Below are 24708 nucleotides of genomic sequence, written 5' to 3'. Positions count from 1 at the left end.
GTAGACATACATATGTATTTTTATAGTCGTAGAAATTATATATTTAAACGAATAGATAATAACAATTTTATTTACGTATTATATATTTTAAATTAAATGTAATAAAATAGAGACATTACTGTATTAGATTTTTTCATAACAGAATTTTGTATAATTATTCAGTATCAGTATACTATTTTTAATATACAGATAACTACCATAATTAAAAATACAATTTTTTAAAATAAATAATAATATAGTATACTAATTACTAATGATGTTTAAATTTTTGATTAACCTAATCTAACCTAACGAAATTTTGTAATAACTAATGATTGCATTTTAAATTTAAATTTTTACATGATATAGGTTAAATTAATTAGCATCTTATTATTCTGTTTATTTTTATTGTTTTGCTATTGATGCATATAGATACGTATATGTTTTAATGTTTCGCTTTATTATACGTACTATTAAATACAATCCACATAATGTATAGATAATATTAATAATATTTAATAATAAATGTATTATTGTGAGATGTTTAAAATATTCAAAAAAATTTTTATTAAAATAATATAAAAAATATTGTTAAAAATACTAGTTTGATAGCCAAAAATATTTTATAAATGTTTTTAAATTATTATGATAATTGGTAGTACCTAAGCTATATATTTATTAATATCACTAAAATCATATTTCGTTAAAAGGGTAGTTTTTGTCTTATAAACTATCAAACTAACCTATATCTGTGTTCATTAAAAGCAATTTTGTTTCGTTATTTGTTAGCTTGAAAGTTTATCATTTATGTGAGTTAACCTAATTTTAATGCGATTGTAAACATTTTAAAATTTCAATATTTTACATAATTAATAAAATACGAATAAAAGCTTATGATTTGCCTTAAGACCTAAATAATAATATTTTTACCTTAAGCTTAATAATGGAATAATTAACTTAAATATTAAAATTATCAATATAGAATTTGTTTTGCTGGATGAAAATTTGTTATGTTTAACAGTTTAACTTATGTAGGACGGAGACAGCAAATGCGATTGTGATGTTCTCTTGTAATATTGCATATCGTTACTAAATAATGTTTTTGATGTATCGAATTATAAATTAAAATCATACACAACTCAAGTATAATACGTATGGATCTATTTTAATTCAAGAAACAAAATAATCAATAACACTATTAAATTCATTCGCAAGCTGAATAAGCTATCGAGCCAAATGTGATTTAGGTGGTCATTCATTTTTATACAATATTGAGGAACGATGTTTCGTTATAATGAATAATATAACATTAATGTAATGAGTAATTTAAAGTTCTACGTTTATTAGAAGCATCAGCTTTTAACGAGAGTTCTGATTTCGTGAGATGGCGGTGTCCTCGGTGGTTTTGCTCGCGATGTAACACGCAGATGGCAGCACGCAATGATATTGCCGGTATACTGATTCCTGAAAGTGAAATTAATGAATAAATTAATATCATTCTTTGTTCTTTTTTCAACCTTCTAACGTTCATCCTAAAATCTTTAAATCGATGGATCAAAATCGTGCTAAGAAAAATAGTATGCGGTCATTGATTCGTCCCAATTGACGTTTACCTATCCTGATTATAGGTATTTTAGTTGGTGTTTCATTTTGTTGGCAAGGGACAGTACAAGTACAAATCGGGACGCGGTTCGTACAAAATAAAAATAAAAATTATAACTCATATAGCGACCACTGGTTTTATTTTTATCGTAATAATATACTACCTATCTGTTACAGTTAAAGTATGTGCACTCGGCGGCGCCGATCGAGTTTTATATCGGACACATATTCAGAATCGTACATTACCGTTTTATCGTTATTATTTCAGTGATTGGCGTTAAGGCATGGACTGTTTAGCTGACGTGTAATAATATTTATAATATTATGATTTATATCGAATAATAATATACTCACTTATTGATGTTTTAACAGCGTTGCACAGCGGCGGAAAATACAAACGAATAAACCATAACATGGTAATTGGTTACCTGTATAAATTAAAATATAAGTGTATATTATACAGAAAATCACTTGCGCAATACAATATTATTACTGTGCACTATACAGCAGAAAATCTATTAAAGTTCGGATAATTCAGATGATTTACCGGTCACGCCATTATGGTTGGCGATTGAATTCGTTCCGTTTTTAGGACTTTAAGAGACTATCATTCCGTTTCGACTATAGTCGAACGGTAGTTTACCGTGGTCTATAAATTTCACAATAATATCAGTGAACGAGTTTGTGACACTAGACAATAATATTATTCAACCGTCTTTGTGCCACTTATGTATTATTGCAATAAAGGCCAAACTTCCAAATGGATTAATAGACTAATGATACGACTTATTAGTTATTACAATGATGCACAATAATAAAATTACCATAAACGAGCTGCGAAAAGAATCTTGAACATATTGCAAAATGCCGTGCGCAAATATTTTTGATGGACGACCCACGTAATTATTTATTTCGACGAAATGACTCATCTCCTAAAAAATATTTAAAAAATATTTATAATATTATATAAAATACAGAATGTATGTAATATAAACAGTTTTGTTTCTTAATCACTGATTTAAAATAACGATAACTTTACGTACATTTTGATTAAAATTATATTTATAATATTTTAATATTTGCTAAGAACGTTTTTACAGATCCAATTACCTAGTATATAAACATGATATTAGTAATATATTTAGTGATTTATATTTATTTATTCAACAGTCATTTTTTCGGTACCTAAAACAATTATTACTGTGTATTTTTAAAAATAATATTTAAAAAAGTATACAAAACTTCAAAAATAGTGTAAATTTAATTTGTTTCTCAAAAATATTATGTTGTAAATTTTAACCAATATAATTTTTTTGATACGCGAAAATGTTCAAAAACAATAAACATTAGCTTAATAAATTATTATTGGATTATATTGTATTTATATATTATACCTGGCGCTTGATGTCAGCGGGATTCTCAGGAAATTTCAACTGAGGAGAATACAAAAATATACCGTAAAGTTTGTCACAATTGTACAGCTCTTTCTTAACTCTCTCATAATAATAACAATATTAAAAATTATGTTTTAAAAATCAAATAAAATTGATATGCTTTTAAAAATAACATTTAAAATTTTTAAATATGAGGTATATTAAAAATAATATTTGACATACATTTATTATAAATATATCAACTTTACTTGATTTTTAAGGCATAATTTTTAAATAACTTCTTTGAGATCAAACCTGTAATCTCATTCACAGATGACAAATAATGTTAACTCATTGAAACAATTCCAATAAATCACGTTAAATTATGAGAAAATTAATAATAGTAGCTACTTAATAAATTTATTCATTACTTCGGTCATCATATTTCTTGTACATATATGTTTTTAGTATACCTTTAAACACATGATGACATTGGGTAAAATAATGACTTAACATAATTAGTAGATAATATTGAAAAATTCGAAGTACTTAAATTAATATAAACATGAACCATCTACGTCTGCTTTAGAAAGTTAATTTTTTACTTTGAAGTTTTGTTTGTTATATTTTTAGTTTAGCGATATGGTTCAAATATCAAAGTCAAGATAAAATGTTGTAAAACAAGTTTTAAAAAAGGTCGGTTTCGACAAAAAAAAAAAAAAAAAAAAAAAAAAAATGGAAAAAAAAGTTTAAAAAAAGGTCGGTTTCAAAAAAAAAAAAAAAAAAAAAAAAATAAATATGGAAAAATGTAGCAAATAAATAATTATTTAATAATTAACACAAAATACATAATATTTGCCACCTATATGAAAAACACTAGTTTTTATTATAAAAATAGTCAGTTAAATTATGATTTAAAAAAAAGTAATGATATGAAGAGATTTATCTCTTACACTTCTCCTTACCCGGAGAGCGAAAAAACTCAATATAATCATATTAAACAATTCGTATTTTAACGTATTATAGATATATTTGTATGAATAGATCCTCTAATATACTTAGTTAATGACTTATATTTTACAAACATTTTTTTAACGTTGTAGCAGATCCTAAAGAGTTTTATTTTTGTAGCGCGTGAATAATTTATTAATAATTTTAAATATAAATAAAAAATGTATCCAAGAATGATAGTTCTAAAATTGTCAATAATTGCAGGTGTACAAAAAAATATTTTCAAGACAAATAAAATTAATATTTTAGAATCGAATTCATTGAATATTACTCATATTAACATCTAATTTCTGTAGTTAAGTTTTCCATTTCAATAAGTGTAGGTAGGTACTCTCTTAGTCTTTTCAATATTGTTTAACAACTTACTACTTTAATGTGCAGCGGAAACTTCTGCGTGTTTCTTCAATGTGGTTGTACGGCAGTATCGTGAGTTCAAAGTTAAGGCGAGTAAAACATTTTAATTAAACTCGGACGATCATTTTACGGTTTTTGCAGTTACGAAACAATACGATCGATTTCATAAAACTTTGTCAATGATGTACAAAATATTAGTTGTTTCTAAAAAAAAACAAAAAAAACTAACAGTTTATACACATTTTAGGGTTTAATAATAATTTACTATAAGAAACTATAATAACGGTTATTGAAATAAAATTATATTAGAATAACATACTTTATCATAGTAATACAGCTTACCTGTACAAAATACAATCATTCATTTTAAATCCCGAGTGAAGCGTTCTTTCTCAATTTTTTATAATTAATTTATATTAACTCTTTTCCATACAGAATGTTTAAAATCGAATCTAGTGATGTGATTTTTTGATTTTATTTGTAGTCTTTACGTGATTGAAAATACTACTGACGACTGTTGATTAATTTTTCAGAGTGCCAAAAGGGGTGTAAAATAAATAACTGGGTTCGACTTTAAACAGCTATTTGATACAATCATTGTTTTGAAATTTAAATTTTAATAAAACTACGTAACCTGTACCTTTGAGGTGAACGACGCCAGGCAAATCGAGTGACCAAAACTTATTAATAATCCTAAGTATGTTTCCTCTTCAGAATTTTTTCTCTTTTACATTCACGAACTATACTAATTATAGGTATAAATATTTATTCATTTCGAAGTCAAGCTCATTATATTCCTAGAAAGTCAGTAGCAATATCTACAGAGTCCCACTGGAATTATATAAAGAGCACTACAGATTTACTAGTTACAAAAGTACTAACGATCTTAATTATTGCAACGGTCGCGAATCAACAACGATCTACTTGTTTGTGGAAATCGGCAAATGTTGTGAGGGTGTAAATATCTTAACCCCGCTTTTGGTCAGTTGAACTACTTAGCGGTAAATGCGTAAAATGTATAATAACAACATCAACAATAACGACTTTAGAAATTAATAGTTAGAGACGTAAAATACCATGAACAAAAAACTCACGACTGTTCTGTTTCGTGGCGCAAAATCAACGGTATGAACGTGTGTAAAGTACGTGTCGAGGTGGAAAAACAATGCAAGATACGAAAATCAATTTAAATCAATTAGAAAAGGTATTTAAAAAAAATAGATGATATTTAATATTATTGTGTTATATTAATAGGTACGTAATATTATGTATAGTTATTACTTATTAGTTTCTTTATCCATTCGTAATATTTTTTAATTGTGAATATATATTTTTAGATTTTCATACTGATTTTTTGGTCGTATTGGTCGTAAACTTCTAGCTGGTTGATAGACATTAGGTCGAACGAATAAGTCCAATCTTTATTTTCGTATTTTTTCTTTCGGTTTTAATTTAGTATTTTAATATTTATTTGGCTCACTATAAGTTTTTTCTAATGTGAAATCCATACGTCCTTAATATTTTACGACATCTATTCATTAAGTCGATACTATAAGAAAACACAATTTTAGTTTAGTTTGGTATATAATAAGCTATTTGTATATTGTATATATTTACATAAAAACGTTCTTTTTCCACAATTGTTTAAATCGCTACGGATTTTTAATTGGTACATCAAAACACTCTCAATCTATTCAAATTTATTTTTGTCATCATTAAAACGTTCACAATAGATTATCGATGTACCCACTCCACTCTATTTTTCGACTGACGACAATTTTTTTTTTCAAACCCAGTCGTACTTAGGTCACAAATTAATTTTACAGAGTTTATTGGGCTCGATAAGGGCTGTGGAAAAATCGTATCTGAACTCGTGTGTCCTCGTCAAATCTGCCGCAAAACTGAACTGAAACTTACTGCTTCGCAGTGTGCAACGAATACTACTGCGTCTCTGCAGTTCGTCTCGGTCGATGTTCATTTATTATAACCGTCGTCGTCGTCGTCGTCCACAGCAGCGTACGCGATCGAAACGGATTTTTGATCGCATTCCCGTGCTGCAGGCGATTACTTCGTCGCAGCTGTAACAAAATAATATACTGCCGACCATTATCACGACGACGAGTCCGCAACGATGTTCACCATTATCGTTTTAACGTCGCATAATGTGCACGGGCGACCGTCCCTGCCGCCGACGCCGCCACACCGCCACACCTCCACACCTCCACCGACGACGTCGTCGTGGCGATTATATTTTCACGATGATCCGCGTCGCCACCGGCCTCGCGTTAATTCGTTAATTTTCCGACTCATCGCCACCCGCTTTCGAAGAAGGTACCTACGTATATACGTACATAAATACGTACGTACGTATTATTATAGTCGTTCGCAGATTCGGTCCTTAATCGCCGTTCACGGTGCTGCCGGACGATTGAGTTCGATAAATGACGAGACATCGGGATACGATTTAAAATATTATTACGTATAATACGTTACGATGATGGTATGGGGGTACATCTCTTTCTGTATATATATATACAAGCAAACCACTGACGAGTGACGACGCATTTAAACGACCATTACATTGTTATTATTGTATTATACAATATATATGTACATACCGGCCAAGCCGGAGTGAACCACGCGCTGCTTTAATTGTCGGAGAAATAATAATACCGTCATTTGTTATTATTGTCGCAGAGGATTTTGTCGGTGATCTGTACAAGTAGCTTTGTTATAATATGTATATATATATATTTATGGAATATAGATATAATATTATTATTGTACTGCAAATCGAACGCTTCCGTAAGATTCTTGACTCGCCATCTGCTTTGGGTGCTGCAGTTCCTATTGCAAATATCGTGCGATTAATATGATTTACGTAGTTGTAATTAATTACATTAGAGTACATACTAATATTAAAATATGCAATATTCTAGATCCGCTGATTTTTTCTTCTTCTTGTTTGGATATGACTGCAATCAATACGGATTTAAAAGATTTTCTTTTTGTTAAAAATTTGACGTCAAATCGTGTTCTAAAAAATAATTGAAAAAAATGTATTTAATAACTGCAATTGATTTTTATTTTTTCTGTTAAAAATTAATTGAATCAAATTCCAATTTTTCGAATTCTAATAAACGTATTTAAGAAATGTGTTTTTAAATATTTAATTATTTTACATCGTATAAGGAATTTAATATTTCAATACAAAACTATTATTATTTTTTCCAATTGAGACCAACCCTTATAACCGTAAATTATAAAGCAGATAGTTTTTATTTCATTTTATTATTAATATATATCTAAATCAAAATGTGAATAAAGTTCCCGAGTTATTAAAATATTTTATATAAAATATAATAATCCTTAACAATGATTTGAAAAAAAACTACTATAAAATAGGTGTAATATAAAATATAGTAGTTAACAATTAAACTCAAACGACTTTTACTATTTACGGCATGTTTTATCCCCGGCTTACAAATGGATAATATAGCAAATTCGCTTTTAATAGTTCTGATTTTGTATATTTAGATTTAAAAATAAAAGCTAATTATTATCTTATATTATTATTAATGGTATGAACAATAACTGTGTTTTTCCGATGGGATTTTACAGTGTTTTAAATTTTAACCAAACAATGAACATTATTTAGTATTTTACATATTACTTATAAATTGTTTAAATACTAAAATATCGTAAAAACCAACGATAGAATCCAAATAATATTTTTACTCTTAGTATTGATATTTTGCCAATTAACTTTAATATATTTTATGCTAACAATGTAGAATTTTAATTTATGAACGTAAATATTGATATATTTTAAAAATGATTGAGATGGAAACATAATGCATTTAGGTACGACACAATGTTATACAATTAAAAATGCTTACAGTCACATAAAAAATTCATATTTAAATTATTAATAAATATATACAAAGTTATTCTTTCATTAAATAACACTCATTACTTATCAACGTTATTGAAAATATTTTTTTTAGTATGTATAAAGTCTATTCAAAATAAAACATTTTTTAAATTTTTTATTTTTTTAAATTTTGAATTAAGATATACATTTATAATTTCATATTTTGAAGAAAAATACTTTTCGATAAGATAAAAGTGGAAATTCAGGCAAGGAGTTGTTGAGTTATAAGTGTTTTAAGTTTAAGTTAACGGAGTGGAATAGTATATGGGTAACCTGCATAAAGTTTATCTCATTAAAAATGTATAATGTTGTTCAAAAAAGTAAAAACCTTAAAAAAATGAAAAAATTATAACGATAAAAAATATTAAAAATATAATTTTTTTTAACATTTTTTATTTTATTTTATTCCGACTAGGATCTATGTAACAATAATATTTTTAAAAACGTTAATAGATTTTAAAATAATGAGTGTTGTTTGATAAAAGAATCACTCAATGTCTGATAATAAATTAATATGTACAATATAAATTTACAAATGAGTAAGAAAATAACGTGTTTTTTATGGTTAAATAATTAAACCAAACTATATACATGAAATAAGTAATAAGTAATATAAAAATATTGTAATTATTTATAATTAAAACATCATTAATGAAAATTTTATTATTACAATGTTATTATTATGAGTATGAAAAACTATCATTAATTATACTTTTAAGTTTTAAGTATCGAAATGTTGTAAAAAAATATTTCTATAATATTATGTAAAATAAAATTTCTTATTAGAATTATTTGTGAACTAATTTTAATTTTCTGTTTTCAATTCAGCTATATTTTACTACGCATTTAAATACAATGCGGTTATATAAATGCTTTAAGTGTCGAACTCTGAATTTATAATAGACGATTGAAAATGAGTTTATAAGTAGGTATAGAGTCTGAAGATCTACTCTTAGAAGTATTATATTATTGTATAATATTCGATATAGCAAATGAGATACGATATAGAACATGGGACGTTCGAAGAAATTTCTAAAGTATTCATCTAAAATAATAATTGAAAATCCCTCTAGCGTTTCGTAAAGTTTTCACAATATAAAGGGTATTCCACAGTGTATGGTAACTGTTATACATAACTTCTCATCCGACAGTTCAAAAGTTTTGTAATATTTTCGATATTCGAATTATTCGTGGAGAATGCCTATGTAATATAGTATGTATCGTAATAATTATTCGTAAAATCGCAAGTACACGTTTTCTAGATGGTGGTAGGTTTTACAATATAATAAAATAAATACAATATGCTTTTTATTAAGTAGCATGAAATAATTTTTAAGAAATAAATTGTGATGTATAATAAATACTCGTGGAAGGTAATCGATATTATTGATAGATTTTTTAAGCGAAATGCGAACCTGTAATATAGAATTCCACTTTGTTGACATAATTTCGAACGTACAATGATAATTAATACTTATGACTCGATCGAATTGACATAACTATTAATTCAGTTTGTTTCAAAAAGCTTTGATTTGTTTATAATGATATTGCATTGAATTGAAGTTAAGTTTATGTAGCTTAAACATTATTGGTAAATATAGATACGTACCTATATTAACTAATAAATAATAATATATCAAAGAGGCTCGTCTCTATTACTGTTTACATTTAAATAACGCATTTTGTATATTATTATACAGATTATATTGTATACAATACCTAAGTATCAAAATAGAATATTACTGTATAGACATATATATATATATTATATAATATGCGTATTATCGTAAATATTGTATATGCATTGGTTAAAAAATATAAATAAACTTGGTCAGAAAAAAATAGAGAAACCACACAATGCAGAAAGTGAAGTGATATACATTGTTTTACAATAAAATCTGTTTGGGATAAAAAAAAAAAAACCGCAAGAAAGGGGAGAGAAATGAAGTACTAATTTATGACTACCGACCGGGTATCACCTGTTGTTATTGTTGTTTTTACCAATCTGTTTTCTACGGTAGTCTGAAAAGTATGGAAAAGGTTTGTCTGGACTTGGGGAGAAATTTTCCCCAATCTATTGCGATTAAAGTTTTGATCTGAAATTAAGTTTAAACTGCTTTTTATTTGATGATACGTGCATAAATATAGTTTTTATGATATGAATTTTTAGTAAATATTTTATTATTTCTTTTTTGAATTTTAATCTGAAACAATGAAAAGATAATAAATTAAATAGTGTTGGTTTATGATATTTATTTATAAATATATTGTACGGGTAAAATATTGCAATTACATGAAATTATTAACTATCTATAAAGAACATTTTAAACATGGAAATAATTTTCATTTGGTATAGATAAAAACTTATGATAATGAATGAAAAGAAATAAAATCATAAATGAACAGTTTAAAATATGTTCTTAGTATAAATATTGAAGATTTAATGGAACTAAATTTAAAACTAAAAAAATCAAGTGTAGATCATTAGCAATGGATATTATTCTGTTTATAAGAACAGCTAATGCATAATTAGTTTTATGTACTGATATGTTAATTGTAAAATGCATTCAACGTAATATCTAATGTTATTGTATAAAGTTTATTTTCATCTAACTTAAAGTAGAACCTACTACAAGTTATTCAGGTTATTTAAATGAATCATGTATTAAGTATAATAAAAATAATTTTCGATTGAGAAAAATATTGTTTTTTTTTTTAACATAGACAAAGTCAGTTATTGATATTTTATTATTATCGAGGATTCATTTTTGTTTATACTTAATAAATCCAAATTTATCTATTATTACTTTTTAAATAAGTTTTCAATTGTTGTATTTGAATATGTATTAACACTCTTACAATAATAAAATAAAATAAATTAAATTCAGCGTTGCTTTGCCTGCATAATAATATTTACCTACTGTATTTGTAGAAACTACAAAGCCGAAAGCTGATAAAATTACAATTTTTGTTTATACAATTTATATTCTATGTGCTACGACTTTCAAGTAGATCCACGTCAAAATAAAATAAAAATAATTAAGTTGGTTTGAAAATAATATTATATAAAATATGTTATTGATTAAATGATTATAGTCATTAAAATGTAAAACTTTTATTTTTAAATCTACTGAAATACATACAATATATTAATTAAATTTTTATAAAATATATATATACGAATAAAATATAATTTATTTGAATGTATAACATGTTCAGTAAATTGACATTATTTATTTGGAATATTTCTTATCTATTTAGAAAGTGTAAAATCAATTACACTGATACTGCTGATAAGTTTATTTCGTACTTCATTAATAACCACAGCATACAATAATTTCGATTTTCTAAATGTGTTACAAAAAATGAAAATATATTTAATATTTTTAAACTGTTAGCGTTCAAAGTAGAATTAATTTTAATATAATTATTGGGATATTATAAATTCTATCAATGATCAAAAGAGACTGTATCATGAGTCATGAATAATTGGCATACTATTAATATAACTACGATAATAGTTTTTAAAAATCGGTGGCAACCTGATATAGGTACACAAATGAATTTTAAATGTTGTTTAAATTATAAAACTAACATAAGATTTATCAAAATATATCAGTAATTGTCGATTAATAAATATTCAGTTACTCTTTATTTATAATACAGTGATAACCGTACGTTTTTCCGGTACACGATATTGTATTTTGAGCTAAACTTTTTAATCGATTGTAAATTAATTTTAAATGGTTTAATTTATCTATGTTATATATAAATAAAAATAAAAGAACATCATGAGATTATCGAAAGTTACGTGGTAAAGTATATACTCCTGGCGTGGTCACAGTTTATGACTATTTCAGGAAAGTTTATCCTCGTGAAAGATACAATATACCTATTTCCAGCCAGGAAATTAAGAAAAGTGCTATAATGTTTAATCAAAATAATGTCACAATACATAAATGATATGTGCATATATTAATTTTAAATAAAGTTTTTTTTTCGAGAAAAATTTCCTGCTTATTTGAGTTTATTTAATATCCATTGGAATCTAGACAGACTTAAAAATACAAATGTTATGACTATGAAAATGTGAGTATAGTTATAGCACAACCATTGTTAAAGATATCTCTCGCATATGCGAGTGAAGTGCATGCTGTACTTTATATAATCACTCGTTAAAAGCAATACCTCGTTGAGTGCATTGGTCATATTCATATGATAACGATATATCTTACAGTGATGTAGCTGAAGTTACACTCAAGACAAGCAATAGTGATATGAGTTATGTCTATAAAGGCGGTATAATATGAGTAATACTATGGCAAAAACTGAACAAGCTGTTGTAGGTAGGAACTATAGGAAGAAAGATCACTCAAAAATGTCTGTGTGTGTGCGTGTACCCTCCTAAAAGTCATAAGAACGGAAAGTTAGAAATAGTAGCGCGCGGTATTATATATGCTTCGTCGTTGAAGAACTGCAAGTTAGTTTTGTGTTGGACTTTAATTATACGTCATCGTCGTGTTGTCGGCGAGTCATTTTGTCATTTCCTCCGGTAGTGACTGAAGGTGGTGGCGGTGCACCAAATGTGAGTGTGGAGTTCAGAGTGTTCGGGTGTGGCTAAATAGACCATGGAGCGACGACGTTGTGGCGGCTGTGATATGGTGGTGGTGGCGGTGGTGGTGGTGGTGGTGGTGGCGGTGGTGGTGGTGGTGGTGGTGGTAGTAGAAGAATGGTGAGGGTGTAGCGAAACGGCGGTTGATTAATCCCCGGGTCGAGCCGGAGACAAAAGTCTCCGGTGCTCGTCAATAATTATTTCGACAACAAACCTCTCCTCAACGACGACGTGAAATGTAGGTGTGTGTTGTCGTCGAGTACGTGCAGTGTGAGCCTAAGCGCGCATGTGTGCGTATACGAAGAAAGTTGCATACAAAACGCGCGCGCTACCGAGTCATAAATTACAAGTTGGAAGTTTCTCGCCTCCCCCGTCGCCGCTGCGACCCGAGAATGGCATTACTCAAAAGAGTGCGCTTGAAGGCAACGAAATTACACTATCCCCCGACCTCGTCCGCCTCGCCCGTTTACAAAACACGGGCATCCGCGCGAGTGTACGCGCGGTGGTAGGTACCAACCATTCGTATTCGTGATAAATCGACCTAAGGGGGTGGGACGGCAAGTCAATTACCAGCGAGCGTTCCACCTTGGAATTTCTCCGTTAGAACTTTCACCACTGCCGCACACGACTGTATTGTGCGTGTGTACACCGACACCGCCACTGCCTTTGCCGGGCAGTGCACGCACACACGCACACACACATATACATATACATATATTTATATGCGTTACGTACCTAGTCCCGAATGCCATACGTATATACAATACTAAATAAGTAACGCGTAGAACTCGTAGAAGAAAGGTCGGCGTATGGTGGTCGTAAAACGGTGAGGAGGAAAAGGTGTGATCTCGAAGTAGGAAGGGTGTAGTGTGCGTGTGTGAGAGAGAGAAAGACCGTTGCGCGCAAAATTATTTTCTTTGAATGTGCACGCACACACTCACACACACATTTATGTATAATATAATATACGCCAGCTATACAGAATACGCCGACACAAAAACGGCGCGACAACGGTCTTTACAGCTGACATGTACAGAGCGATTAGAGTGTAGTATTATATAAGTATAGTATAGGTACCCACTAGACGTGTCGTTGTGCGCCGATTTCAGAGTAGAGGAGGCGGAAACCGGGAGCACTTGTACTGTAACAATCATTCACGAGACATTTTAATGGATATAATATAATATAATATAATTATATATTACGCGTACGTATATAAAATAATATACATACACGTGTGTACCTATGCACCGCGTATTATACGGTGTTTTTGAGCGCGAAATCCGACGTATAAAAGCAACGGCCGCACCAACCGTTTGAATTCACTGCAAAGGCAACCGACAAAATCGAATTTCCGCACATTCCAGCGTGTGATAACCGATAATATATTATTATGTTATTATCCGATAACGTGCCTTTAGTACGCGCTACTTACGACGTAGCCCGGTCGAGTGGTAAGCGATGAATTGGAGATGGGTGTTCAAGCGTGTAAATAATTGTATGTGCACACGTCAAATGATATGTAGATTTCTTTAAAAGTTGTACATTTACATCACGAATACCATACACATTATTTTTGTTCAGTCTCACGGGTTTGTTCTCCTATTTTATTTTCTAGTTAATTACAAGTATTTTTAATAAATCCCTCTGTACTCTCCAAAATAGACTTACGCTATGATATTATTAGAAAAAATGATACGGTTCAGTTTTTATTTTTTTTTTTCAAACCTAAAAAGTATAATAAGCCGAATCTTTGTCTTTACAGATATAATATTCTGAACAATTAATATTAATTTTATTTAATTTTTTCGAACAGATTTAATGGAAATTATATTATCATCGATACATTTTGAACAAATTTAAGTGTACTCAAAAACTTCTTTAAATGGATGACCCATGTTCGTGCATAAATTGAATAGCTCATTAAAAATTCAGCTAAGTTTTAAAGTTTCTATAGTAGTTTAAAAAATGTCGAAAAATAATCTTAAACTTCTATTGTAGTTTTAAACTCAACGTGTACGCATATTGAAGTTATGTTATACCATTTAGTATTCGAGACAAATATTTTAGTATTATATTTTTTCACACAATGGAAATTTTAATGAAAATGTCAAACCGATTTGATTGTAATTATAACAATTTCTTTTACGTTAAAATCATTACGATTGAAATGAAGTAATACTAAATTTAAAATATTTTAACTAGAATACAAGTAAAGTACTAAGCTGAGTGAATGCTGAGTTTATATTATGCTTTTAAAATTTCCATTTGTGTACGAACAACTAAATATTAAATGTTGAAAATAAAATAATAATAATAATTTTTATTCGAGATTAAAAATTAAATTTTTGAGCTAGTTTGAATGCAATGGTTGGCATTTGCATACCCACATGTACGATTACTGATATTTTGCTGCGATGAAAATAATATTGCATAATAATATACTTCTTAGAAATTCCTATTTTTTATAATTTTTCTTAAGAAAAATAAAATTTAAAAATTAAAGGAAATTTTAAAACCCTCAAAACCTTCCTCAGTTACAACCTTGGTCTTACTTATGGAAATAAATCATATTATTGATATTTATTGAACCAAAAAGGGTTTGTACATAGTAGTTGTTATAATGAACTTCAAAATAAGGTAATCGTCATCATAAGCAGTGCGACAAACGTAGATCTAACATTATATTTTATCAAAAATATGATTATAATTGATAGCCATAACAAACAATATATCAAGGTTATCAACAAACTTTGTAAAAAAAACCTGAAATAACGGTGGGGTAAACATCCTACACCCACTACAGTCATGTAGGTATCTACTTCCGTACACAAGCCCGACACGATCGGAGTTGCTGTTTATTAGGGTAGTGTTTTGTTTCGAATGTGTTCTTGGATCGGCGACTAAACTATTATTACAATATTATTTACTATTATTAATGTTTTATAGAACGGTTGTTGATCTCGGTACCTCTACGATTTAATAATACTTGGTATTTTTCGTATAGCATCTGTCAAACAACGTTTTAATTGTGCTTGTATGACATAATAAAGCCCATCAATGACGACTATATCATTAAAATATATTTAACCATCGTTTGTGTAATAATAATAGCAATAATATTATACCAATGTAGTGCAACGTTAGAAATGTAAATCAAACTCCTTTTGTTTGTGGGTCATTGGTTAGTGCAAATGTATCTCGGATACTAGTAAATCAAGAAAATGCCCGTATTTTATGAGCCCGTTGAAAACGAGTGATGCTTTTGTCGGCTAGATTTATTTATAATTTCAATTAGATATGTCTCATTGTTTTTTTTTTTTTACTATGCCTAATGATTGTCTCTTCGTTTCAGACAGTTAATGGCAAATATTATAATTATGTAGAAGAAACATTACATAGAAAGTACGACTGTATAGTAATATAATAATGATAACATAATATTTATTCCATCAGACAAATAAATAATACAAAGTAAATAATGTTTAACAATAATTTTTATCCAATTTTGTACTAGCCAAAATTTAAATGAAAATAATTTTTTATTAACTTAATAATATAAAAAATCTGAAGTAATTTTACTATCACTGGCTTAGAATCTAACTTCTATTGTACAAGTACAGTCATCACATTTTGAAAAGATTCATCATTTGTAATTAATTATTGTGAGATATTATTTACTCTGTAATATTTATTTCTTTAATTGAATAATAATAATAATTATTATTATTATTATTATTATTGCATATTAATATTTAGTTAGTAATTCTATATATTAAAATTATACTGCTGATTATTACGGAGATTTTTTTCTCTTTGACGAAACATGATTTTTATGATGTTTTTTATTTACCTTTAATAAAATAATTTGATTTTAAAATTGAAATAAAAATTTATAAAATTTATCTATATAAAATAATAGTGTATACATTCATATAACATACTTATTGATTGATTATCTGCTTTTAAATACATTCAACATTGTTGCTATATCTTCAGGTTAATTCGATGTTTTTTTCGGTTTGGTTGGAAAACAAATATATTTTTTACACAAAATAATACTCATTTTAACAATTAATCGGTTAGTTGTTATTGTATTCTATATTTTTCAGTATCAAATTTTTAAATATTTGTACATCTTTATTCTTTGTAACATGCGTTGTATATATTACAAAATGTCATCCTTGATTCAAAAAAAAAAAATAAAATAATAATGATAATAAAAACAAATATTTAAACCTAAGAATAATACGTTTAAAAAACAACAAATATGTCAAGAAAATTTAAGTTAATATAATTTGAATAAGATTATTAATAATGGTCACCTTTTAAAAGTTTTCATTGTTTATTCAAAATTTCTCGTATATATTACCACGCTTCAACCACAAACGTTATTTAGTCCCTTTATAGTTTTAGGCTTTAAAGGAAAACCGCATGACAGACAAATCGGATATCCACCACATTTTCGACGTTTATTATTGAATAGAAGAGAATATTATATTTTATCTTGATTTAGGTAAACAGTATTATATTATATTTGTACGAGAAGCATAATATATTTCATTTTCTTGAAAGTATTCTGAAAAAAATAAATTTAATCTCAGAATGTCATTCTGTTGAACATCAATATAAATATCTGGTCAAACTTAAATTTCTCACCAAGAGCAAATCTTTAGACCTTTTTAAAAAATATATAGTTATAATTTTATATTTATTAAATGAGTAATACATCTACTATAACACATTTAATGTAAATTACAATCTTTGTAAATATGTATAAGTTCAATTGTATTGCTCAAAAGAATTTGACGTAGCGGACTTTGCTTAATAATAAAAAATTAAAAAAAAACAAATTAGTTTAAATTAGTATCATATAAATGTAATAGATTTTTTAAACCAATAATATATATTTACAGTTTTCTGAATGAACGATGTAAATAATAGCGCTATTGAATTTAATTATTTCACGTGCATTTTCTCACCACACATAAAGCGTCATTCTAAATAGATTTAAGTGTTTGCTTCCACCGGAATCATTACTTAATGGCATGATGTTGTGGCAGGAAGAGGTAGATGCGGTGGTAGCTGTAGCAGGGTGACTGGTTGGGAAACATATAATAGGGATTTACCTGCTGGTAAACTTAAGGGGGTTCGCTAGCCTAATTTCCAGCGTAATTTATTCATTTTGGCGATAAAAAATAAAAATTAAATTCCCGCCAATGAACCTGATAATTCAATTTCGAGATATGAACATTGTTACATATTGCTGAATAATTACGTAACGTCGTCGTAATCGTGTCGACGAGCGACGCCTCCGGCACCACTACACAACGAGACCAGTGGCGGCGAGGAGATGGGTTGTATGACGACAGCGACAGCGGCACACGAAGCTCGGCGGCGGCGGAATCCTTAATAATTATTATTTATCCGGTTTTCTCGGGCGCAAAGTTTTCCTCGCAAACTTTCCACCCTTTCTATTCCCTTAACCATCGTCGGCGTCGTCGTCGTTGCCGTCGTCACCGTCGTTGTTGTATTCTTTACCCGCGCCGTCATCGTCTTTCTCTCTCTTTCTCTCGCACACGTATTAGGGTATATATATATATATATTTATATACATACAGAATACATGTAGTCCCATTCTAAAATATAATATATTCTGCGAATAATAACTTAGGAATTTTGTGTGCCAGAGTACCCTCAACCAACCTCGGACGACTTTAAGTGTTCGCCATGGCCCACACACTACGCGTAGACAACATATATATTTCTCTCGTCCTCACTTGCTCTCTTATTCTCTCTCTTTCAGTCTGTCTAGTTGGAAACCCGACGAGTTCGCGGTAAAATTAATTAGTTTTAAACTCGGGGGCCCGTGCCCAGAAAGTCTTAAATTATGGATCCCTTCACCGCTATACCTACCGCCGCCCACAGCATTTTCCCTCGTCGCCGACAACACTGCAGTTGGTTCCCTCTCTCACATTGCCGACTCGTCTTAATTTTCGCCAACATCGGGCGCTAAATTTGATTTATTACGTAATAATGTATCAAAAGGTGCTCTCTCGGATGGAGTCCCGTAAATCAACTGTATAATACAATTTTATAGTGGGCAGGAATGGTAGATGTGAAATGGAAAGAGGATTTGCGCGTCCTAAAGGATACCGGAAGAAAACCAAAAAGGACAAAACATTTTTCAAATGTCCAAAGGTTGTATTAGTATTTCTTTCAAAAACGTTTCAAAAATATACGGACATACTAACTGTGATGATAGGATTTTGTATTAGATTGTAACAAATTTGATATTTGTTATACCATTGTGTTAATTTATTACAGTTAAGTTTTATGAAAGTTAAAAATATAAAAATAATAAATTATTTTATAATAATGATATAATATTTAATAATTCAAAATATAATACTATACTTCAACCATTTAACCATCATTGTTTCTCGTAAAGCAAAGTTTATAATATATAGAAGCCGTTAAACTTATTAGAATACAGACTTATCGGATAGCGTTGATTAAGTCACTCTAGTGTGTTGACTTTTCCTCAGGTGTTATGCTTCCATTATGGGTTAAGATCATATTATATCTGTAAAAACATTTAATACGTGAACAAACGCTTTACATAAAACAATTTTAATTTTAACTTAATAATCAGTAGAAAAGATAAGATAAAAAAAAAAAAAAAAAAAATACGGGTAAAACAAAGGTAAAATATTATATTTCGTCAAAACAATATGAATGTATTTCATTTTATTTTTTTTATATGTAATATTTTACTAACGAATCATATTTTCTGGGTAGACTAATTTAAATATTACTTATGATTTTATCTTATTTTTAAATATTGTACTTAGCCGCGTTATTTTTCAAAGTAGTGACAATTTGTAATTATTATCAAAATAATATAAAAACAATATTTTTATCTACACATAATTTACATCAGTGTGTTATTTGTGTAATTCTAATAGTATTTTAAGAGTTATTGATATAAAATAAATTTCATCTTAAGCTATGACTTTTTTTTCTTTTATTTAACATTTAAATGGAAGCAATAGCTATTAAACTTAAAACTATGATAGATAATTATACCTTAAATCAATTAAAATTGTATTTCACATTATTTCGTATAATAAAAATTTATAACTAAATAAATATTTATAACCTAACCTATATGCAATACGTTAAAAAAAAAATCCGTAAATTATTATACTTAGTTCGTAAAAGTAATAAAAATAAATTTTCAAAGTCGAATCAAACTTAAATAAAATGTATTTTTTTTTTTAATATTATCGTTCCGCTCATTTTTCACGATCAAAATTAGGTATATTAAATATTTGGATTTTAGCAATAGTTTAAGTCGTTTAAGATGTAGGTATCATAATTTTTGTTAAAACACGTAGAACATCAAAATTTTATGGTCATTTATATTTTTATTTTTTGTATTTTTGCAAAAAAAAAAAAAAATAATAATATTAGGTATTTAAACGAAAGTATGTTAAGTGACAGTTAATAGATATAAATTTTATATAATTAACACATATAGTAACATTTATAAATTAAAATACAGGGTTATTAAAATTTATAAAATCCAATCCTTTTGACATGACTATCTAGGGTATTGGATCTTACATCATGTTTCAGTAGTTTCAGAGATTTATTAAAGTTACCATGTACATACCACAAAAACACTATCAACCGTAGACAAATTTAAAAATCTTTATGTGGAATATATAGTACTGTTGGTGGTAGTTTACTAGTGAATAAAAAAAGTCACATAAATATTTAAGAGCACCAGAAACTCAATTTCAAATAATATTACCTAGTAAAATACCAATTATATTATAAAATGTGTATAACCATTTGAAACTGTATGAATCATTTTTTAATGCACCTGTGTGTTTCATGTTTAACTTAGCAAATAACTTAGTGCTATGACGTTAATTGGTCTTCACATTTATTCGAGTGGTCATTTTTAAAAAAATAAAAAAAGTACATTTTTTTAGCGAAAGATTTAAGGTAAGTAAAAAAAAAAATATGGTTATAAGAATTTTATCTGGTAATTATTATTCACAGTTTCATGCGATAATTATTTAATTAATTTAGTTATATAATATTATATACTTTTGTCTTTTATTATATACTTTTTTCTTTAAATCATTTATTATTATATCTATTCATATTTTTTCGTAAATATTTATCCATTACTCTTTTGGAGTGTAATTTTAAATAAATAAATAAAATAAAAATAAAAAATCACTTTTTTTTTTACTATGAGAAGTTATTGGTTTTTTCGAATCATAAGTACATAACTTTAGAGTAAATCCAAATAAATTATTGATATTATTAAATTTATTTTGAAGTTTTTCAATAGTTTATCATTACTAACCATCGAAAAAAACGTGACATTGCATTTTGGTATTCAAACATTGACAATACGTATGACAAACTATTGAATCATCATATTTGTAGGTGATGATTACATTATTAGGTCTTTGTTTATTATATACGTATTTTCTTCTAAACGGTAATGCAAATTGCAAATAATATCCAATCGCAATACAACTAACGACTACCAACATTATGATTTATGGATATCTCGGCGCGTACCGGATTTACTCGCATAAAACACCAGATACGATTATTAATATATTTTAAATAAGACGCACCAAGACTCAATTAAAAGTTTTGTTGTTCTTATAATTTAACGTTTCCGAGTTGTGCACACATACACACACAGTATATCCGCGCCATAAGAAGCAGCCATTTTGTTTGTTATTAGGCTTTGCATAAATTTTATCGTGCAAAACTCGAGAAAGAGCTCTTCCTCCCACCGGTCCCCACAGTACGGTGCATGCACCCCGGTCGGTGTGTAGAACGTATTCAGGACGCGGCATCATACTTTATACATATTCGTATAATGCGAAATATACCGCCACGCCTTGAATTTCAATCTGACGACGGCGACGTTCGTGTTATACGCGAAAGGCACACGGATGGAATTTTAATATCAACAACAGACATCGAGACAGTGTAAAACGGGAGAAAGAAACTTTGTAGTAGGAACCCGTAGAGTGCTCGCCGCCTTTGTGACCCCCCTACGACCCCCCTCTGACCCTTAACGCACCGGCACCCACATATACCCACAAAACACAACGCCGCCTGCCGCCGCTACGGAGCCGTCCCTGCGCCATCCTTGTCCACAGTTGTAGTTGTACGAATCGTGTACAGACAAGGCGGATCGTGATGTAGTAGGAAACTTGGTTGTATATAATAATAATAATAATAATAATACATATAATACGCATTGAACACGTGTGTACTGCGTATAATAATATGTATTATTTACACACACAGAAGTGTATTGCAAAGGCGGTTTTTATTAATTTAAGACGTATATGACTCAGTACTTATTCATATTTGCGATAAACTTTTGTATTAATAACTATTTATTTTTAAGCTTTTGTCTTTTAGTGCTTCTACCAAATCCTTCCAGCGACTACTATTGTCTGCTTCTTCCAGTCATACTGTTTCATTTAATCATCCGACCGTTTTAAATCTTTCTTTACACAATTATTTAGCCGGCGGTTTCGAGTTATTCTTCTGTTACGCGACCTTTTTTGTTTACTAACTACTAGGTTGTATCATCCAACTTTTCCAAGCTCGCCAAAGAGTTTGGATCGTTGTAGTTTTCTTGTCATAAAATATTTTTGGATATTTTGTTCATTGAATATTCTCTCTTGATATTTGCATTCATTATTCATTCTATATTCATACTTTCCGGTTTCTGTACTATAATATATATGTGGATTCGTGAACTCCTTTTCAAGAGTCTTCCTTTCAAAGGTTGTGTTTTTTATCTTTTCGTCTTTAGTCATCAAGCACGTTTCACCACTGTAATACATTACTACTTACTAAATGAAGTAGACAGGTTAAATAAAGTCTCCTTTTAGTTTCTTTTGAAAGAAATTTTCAAGCTTAGAGCTAAATTGTATATTAAATCAACTAACTAAATTTTACCTATTAAAAAATAAAAAATTGTTTGTTTTTATAAATTATTAAAAACTTGATAGTATTATAAATTAATATAAATATAATAGTTAATATTACAAGTTATACTATTTACAAATAATGAATTTTGTACATTTTTTTCGTCATATTTTTGTGTTTGAATATTTTATATCTATTTGTTTTCTTTATGTTTTATATTATATGCATAATATTATAAATAAATTTATTTATTGCTGTAAAACAAATTTAAAAAAAAAAATAATATATATATTACATAATCTATGTAGAATGAAAATGACGTGTCTATTTAACTTTTTGAAAAAATATAGTATTTTACAAAATCATCGAAAATGTAGAAAACACATTAATATATTTAAAATTATAAAAAATTCGTCTATTTATTTTTGTAATATTCCTACATTAAACTACAATGAAATTACATTTAAGAATTAATAGTCTAATATTATTGTTATTCTATTATTTTATAAATTTAATAAAACATCTGATAAAATGAAATTACCATAAATCAATAGATTTTAAATTATCTGTGAATAATGTCATAAATAGAAAAAAATATTTATTGACACTGAATTTAATATTGTAATTGTGTTAAATATATATCACTATATCAGTGTCAAACAGGAATTACGCCAAACAGTTTAATTCAGATACAAAGTGTCCCTCGGTGGTTAACTAATTTAAACCAGTAACTTCGTTATCCTTTCACTTTCAATAAGTTGATTATTGTCCATTGGATAATAGTGATCATCACGATGGAAATAAACAGTTGTGAAGTTATTATAATTTTAAACGGTTAATAATTCAGTCGTGTTGATTCGAGAATAGCCTTTTACTAGCTTCTGTTTATAGGAATATAATAGTAATATATAATACAGATAGGTTCGAAATCAATAATGCGGGATAGTATTTTTAATGTCATGTGTAATATTATGTTGGAAATCGGAAAAAATTTAATTGAATAACGAAAAGTTTTAACCATGAGGTTTGGATCTTCGGTTAACCATTACAGAACTTATAATTAAGCGCAGGGAATGAGTGGGAAAACATTTAGGTTAGGAAAATAAATTTCCATTAGGCCATTCAAAATTTTCATCTCTTGAATAAAATAAATTGTTTTTTCTATTTATACTCTTCAGGTCAACGGAATTTTTCTCAGTATCCCCGGTGGGCCACTTCGTCCCTGATTAAACGTTAAACATAAGCAATACATACAATATTACGCATTTATAAGTGTAACAATGTGGCCATTCAATTCGTTAAAAATCATTGTTTAACAGTAATTTATTTCATAATCAAAAGCCAAACTAATATATTGTATAAATTCAACATATTAACAATAGATGATGTTCTTGAAATTGATATTATATGGTAAATTATTCGTTGTAATATTGAAGCTAACAACTCAAATTTGATTCTGCTAAACGGAAATTTTCTACGCTATACGTTTGTAAGACGAAGAAAACACATATGTAAGCGTGTTTATTCTTCTTATAAGAAAAACCGAAAAACCGTTTCCTCGGCGAGTATGGGATCACCGAGGCTAAGAGATGTGGGTCAATATAGTAGCATTTTATCGTGTACCGTGCACCTAGTTCAAATAACTGCACTTCATATATGTATACCCTCTCCATGCACATATGTATGTATATTTGTGTATATAGGTTTATGTGTGTGTTTATGTGTGCACGTGCATATTTATATAAACCGTGTACGGCGAGTCGTTTTAGTGGTTTTCTCTCTAAATCTCTACTTCTCTCTTTCCGCAGCCAAAGTATTCTTAATGCCCGGTAAACGCGATAAAGTTTTAACGGCCC

General features: G+C 28.4%; 1 protein-coding gene and 1 long non-coding RNA gene across 2 annotated transcripts in view; both read right to left on the bottom strand.

Moving 5' to 3' along the window:
* Positions 1–990: 990 nt before the first annotated feature.
* LOC112590867 lies at positions 991–7047 on the bottom strand (the record flags this gene model as incomplete). Its single annotated transcript, XM_025334448.1, has 2 exons — positions 991–1436; positions 6938–7047. Coding segments are annotated over 2 exons (258 nt in total), but the record flags the coding sequence as incomplete, so codon positions are not given.
* A 10357-nt stretch (positions 7048–17404) lies between these two features.
* The window catches only part of LOC112590868, a 34076-nt gene continuing 26772 nt past the window's right edge, over positions 17405–24708 (bottom strand). The window contains exons 3-4 of the long non-coding RNA XR_003114478.1: positions 19283–19451; positions 17405–17444 (exon numbers count right to left, since the gene is read on the bottom strand). This is a non-coding gene — a long non-coding RNA (uncharacterized LOC112590868). The remainder of the gene's footprint in view (positions 17445–19282; positions 19452–24708) is intronic.

This window comes from Melanaphis sacchari, unplaced genomic scaffold (assembly GCF_002803265.2).
Source record: "Melanaphis sacchari strain LSU unplaced genomic scaffold, SCAv2.0 Contig121_pilon_pilon, whole genome shotgun sequence".
NCBI lineage: Eukaryota > Metazoa > Arthropoda > Insecta > Hemiptera > Aphididae > Melanaphis > Melanaphis sacchari.
This window is presented reverse-complemented; position numbering and strand designations above follow the sequence as displayed.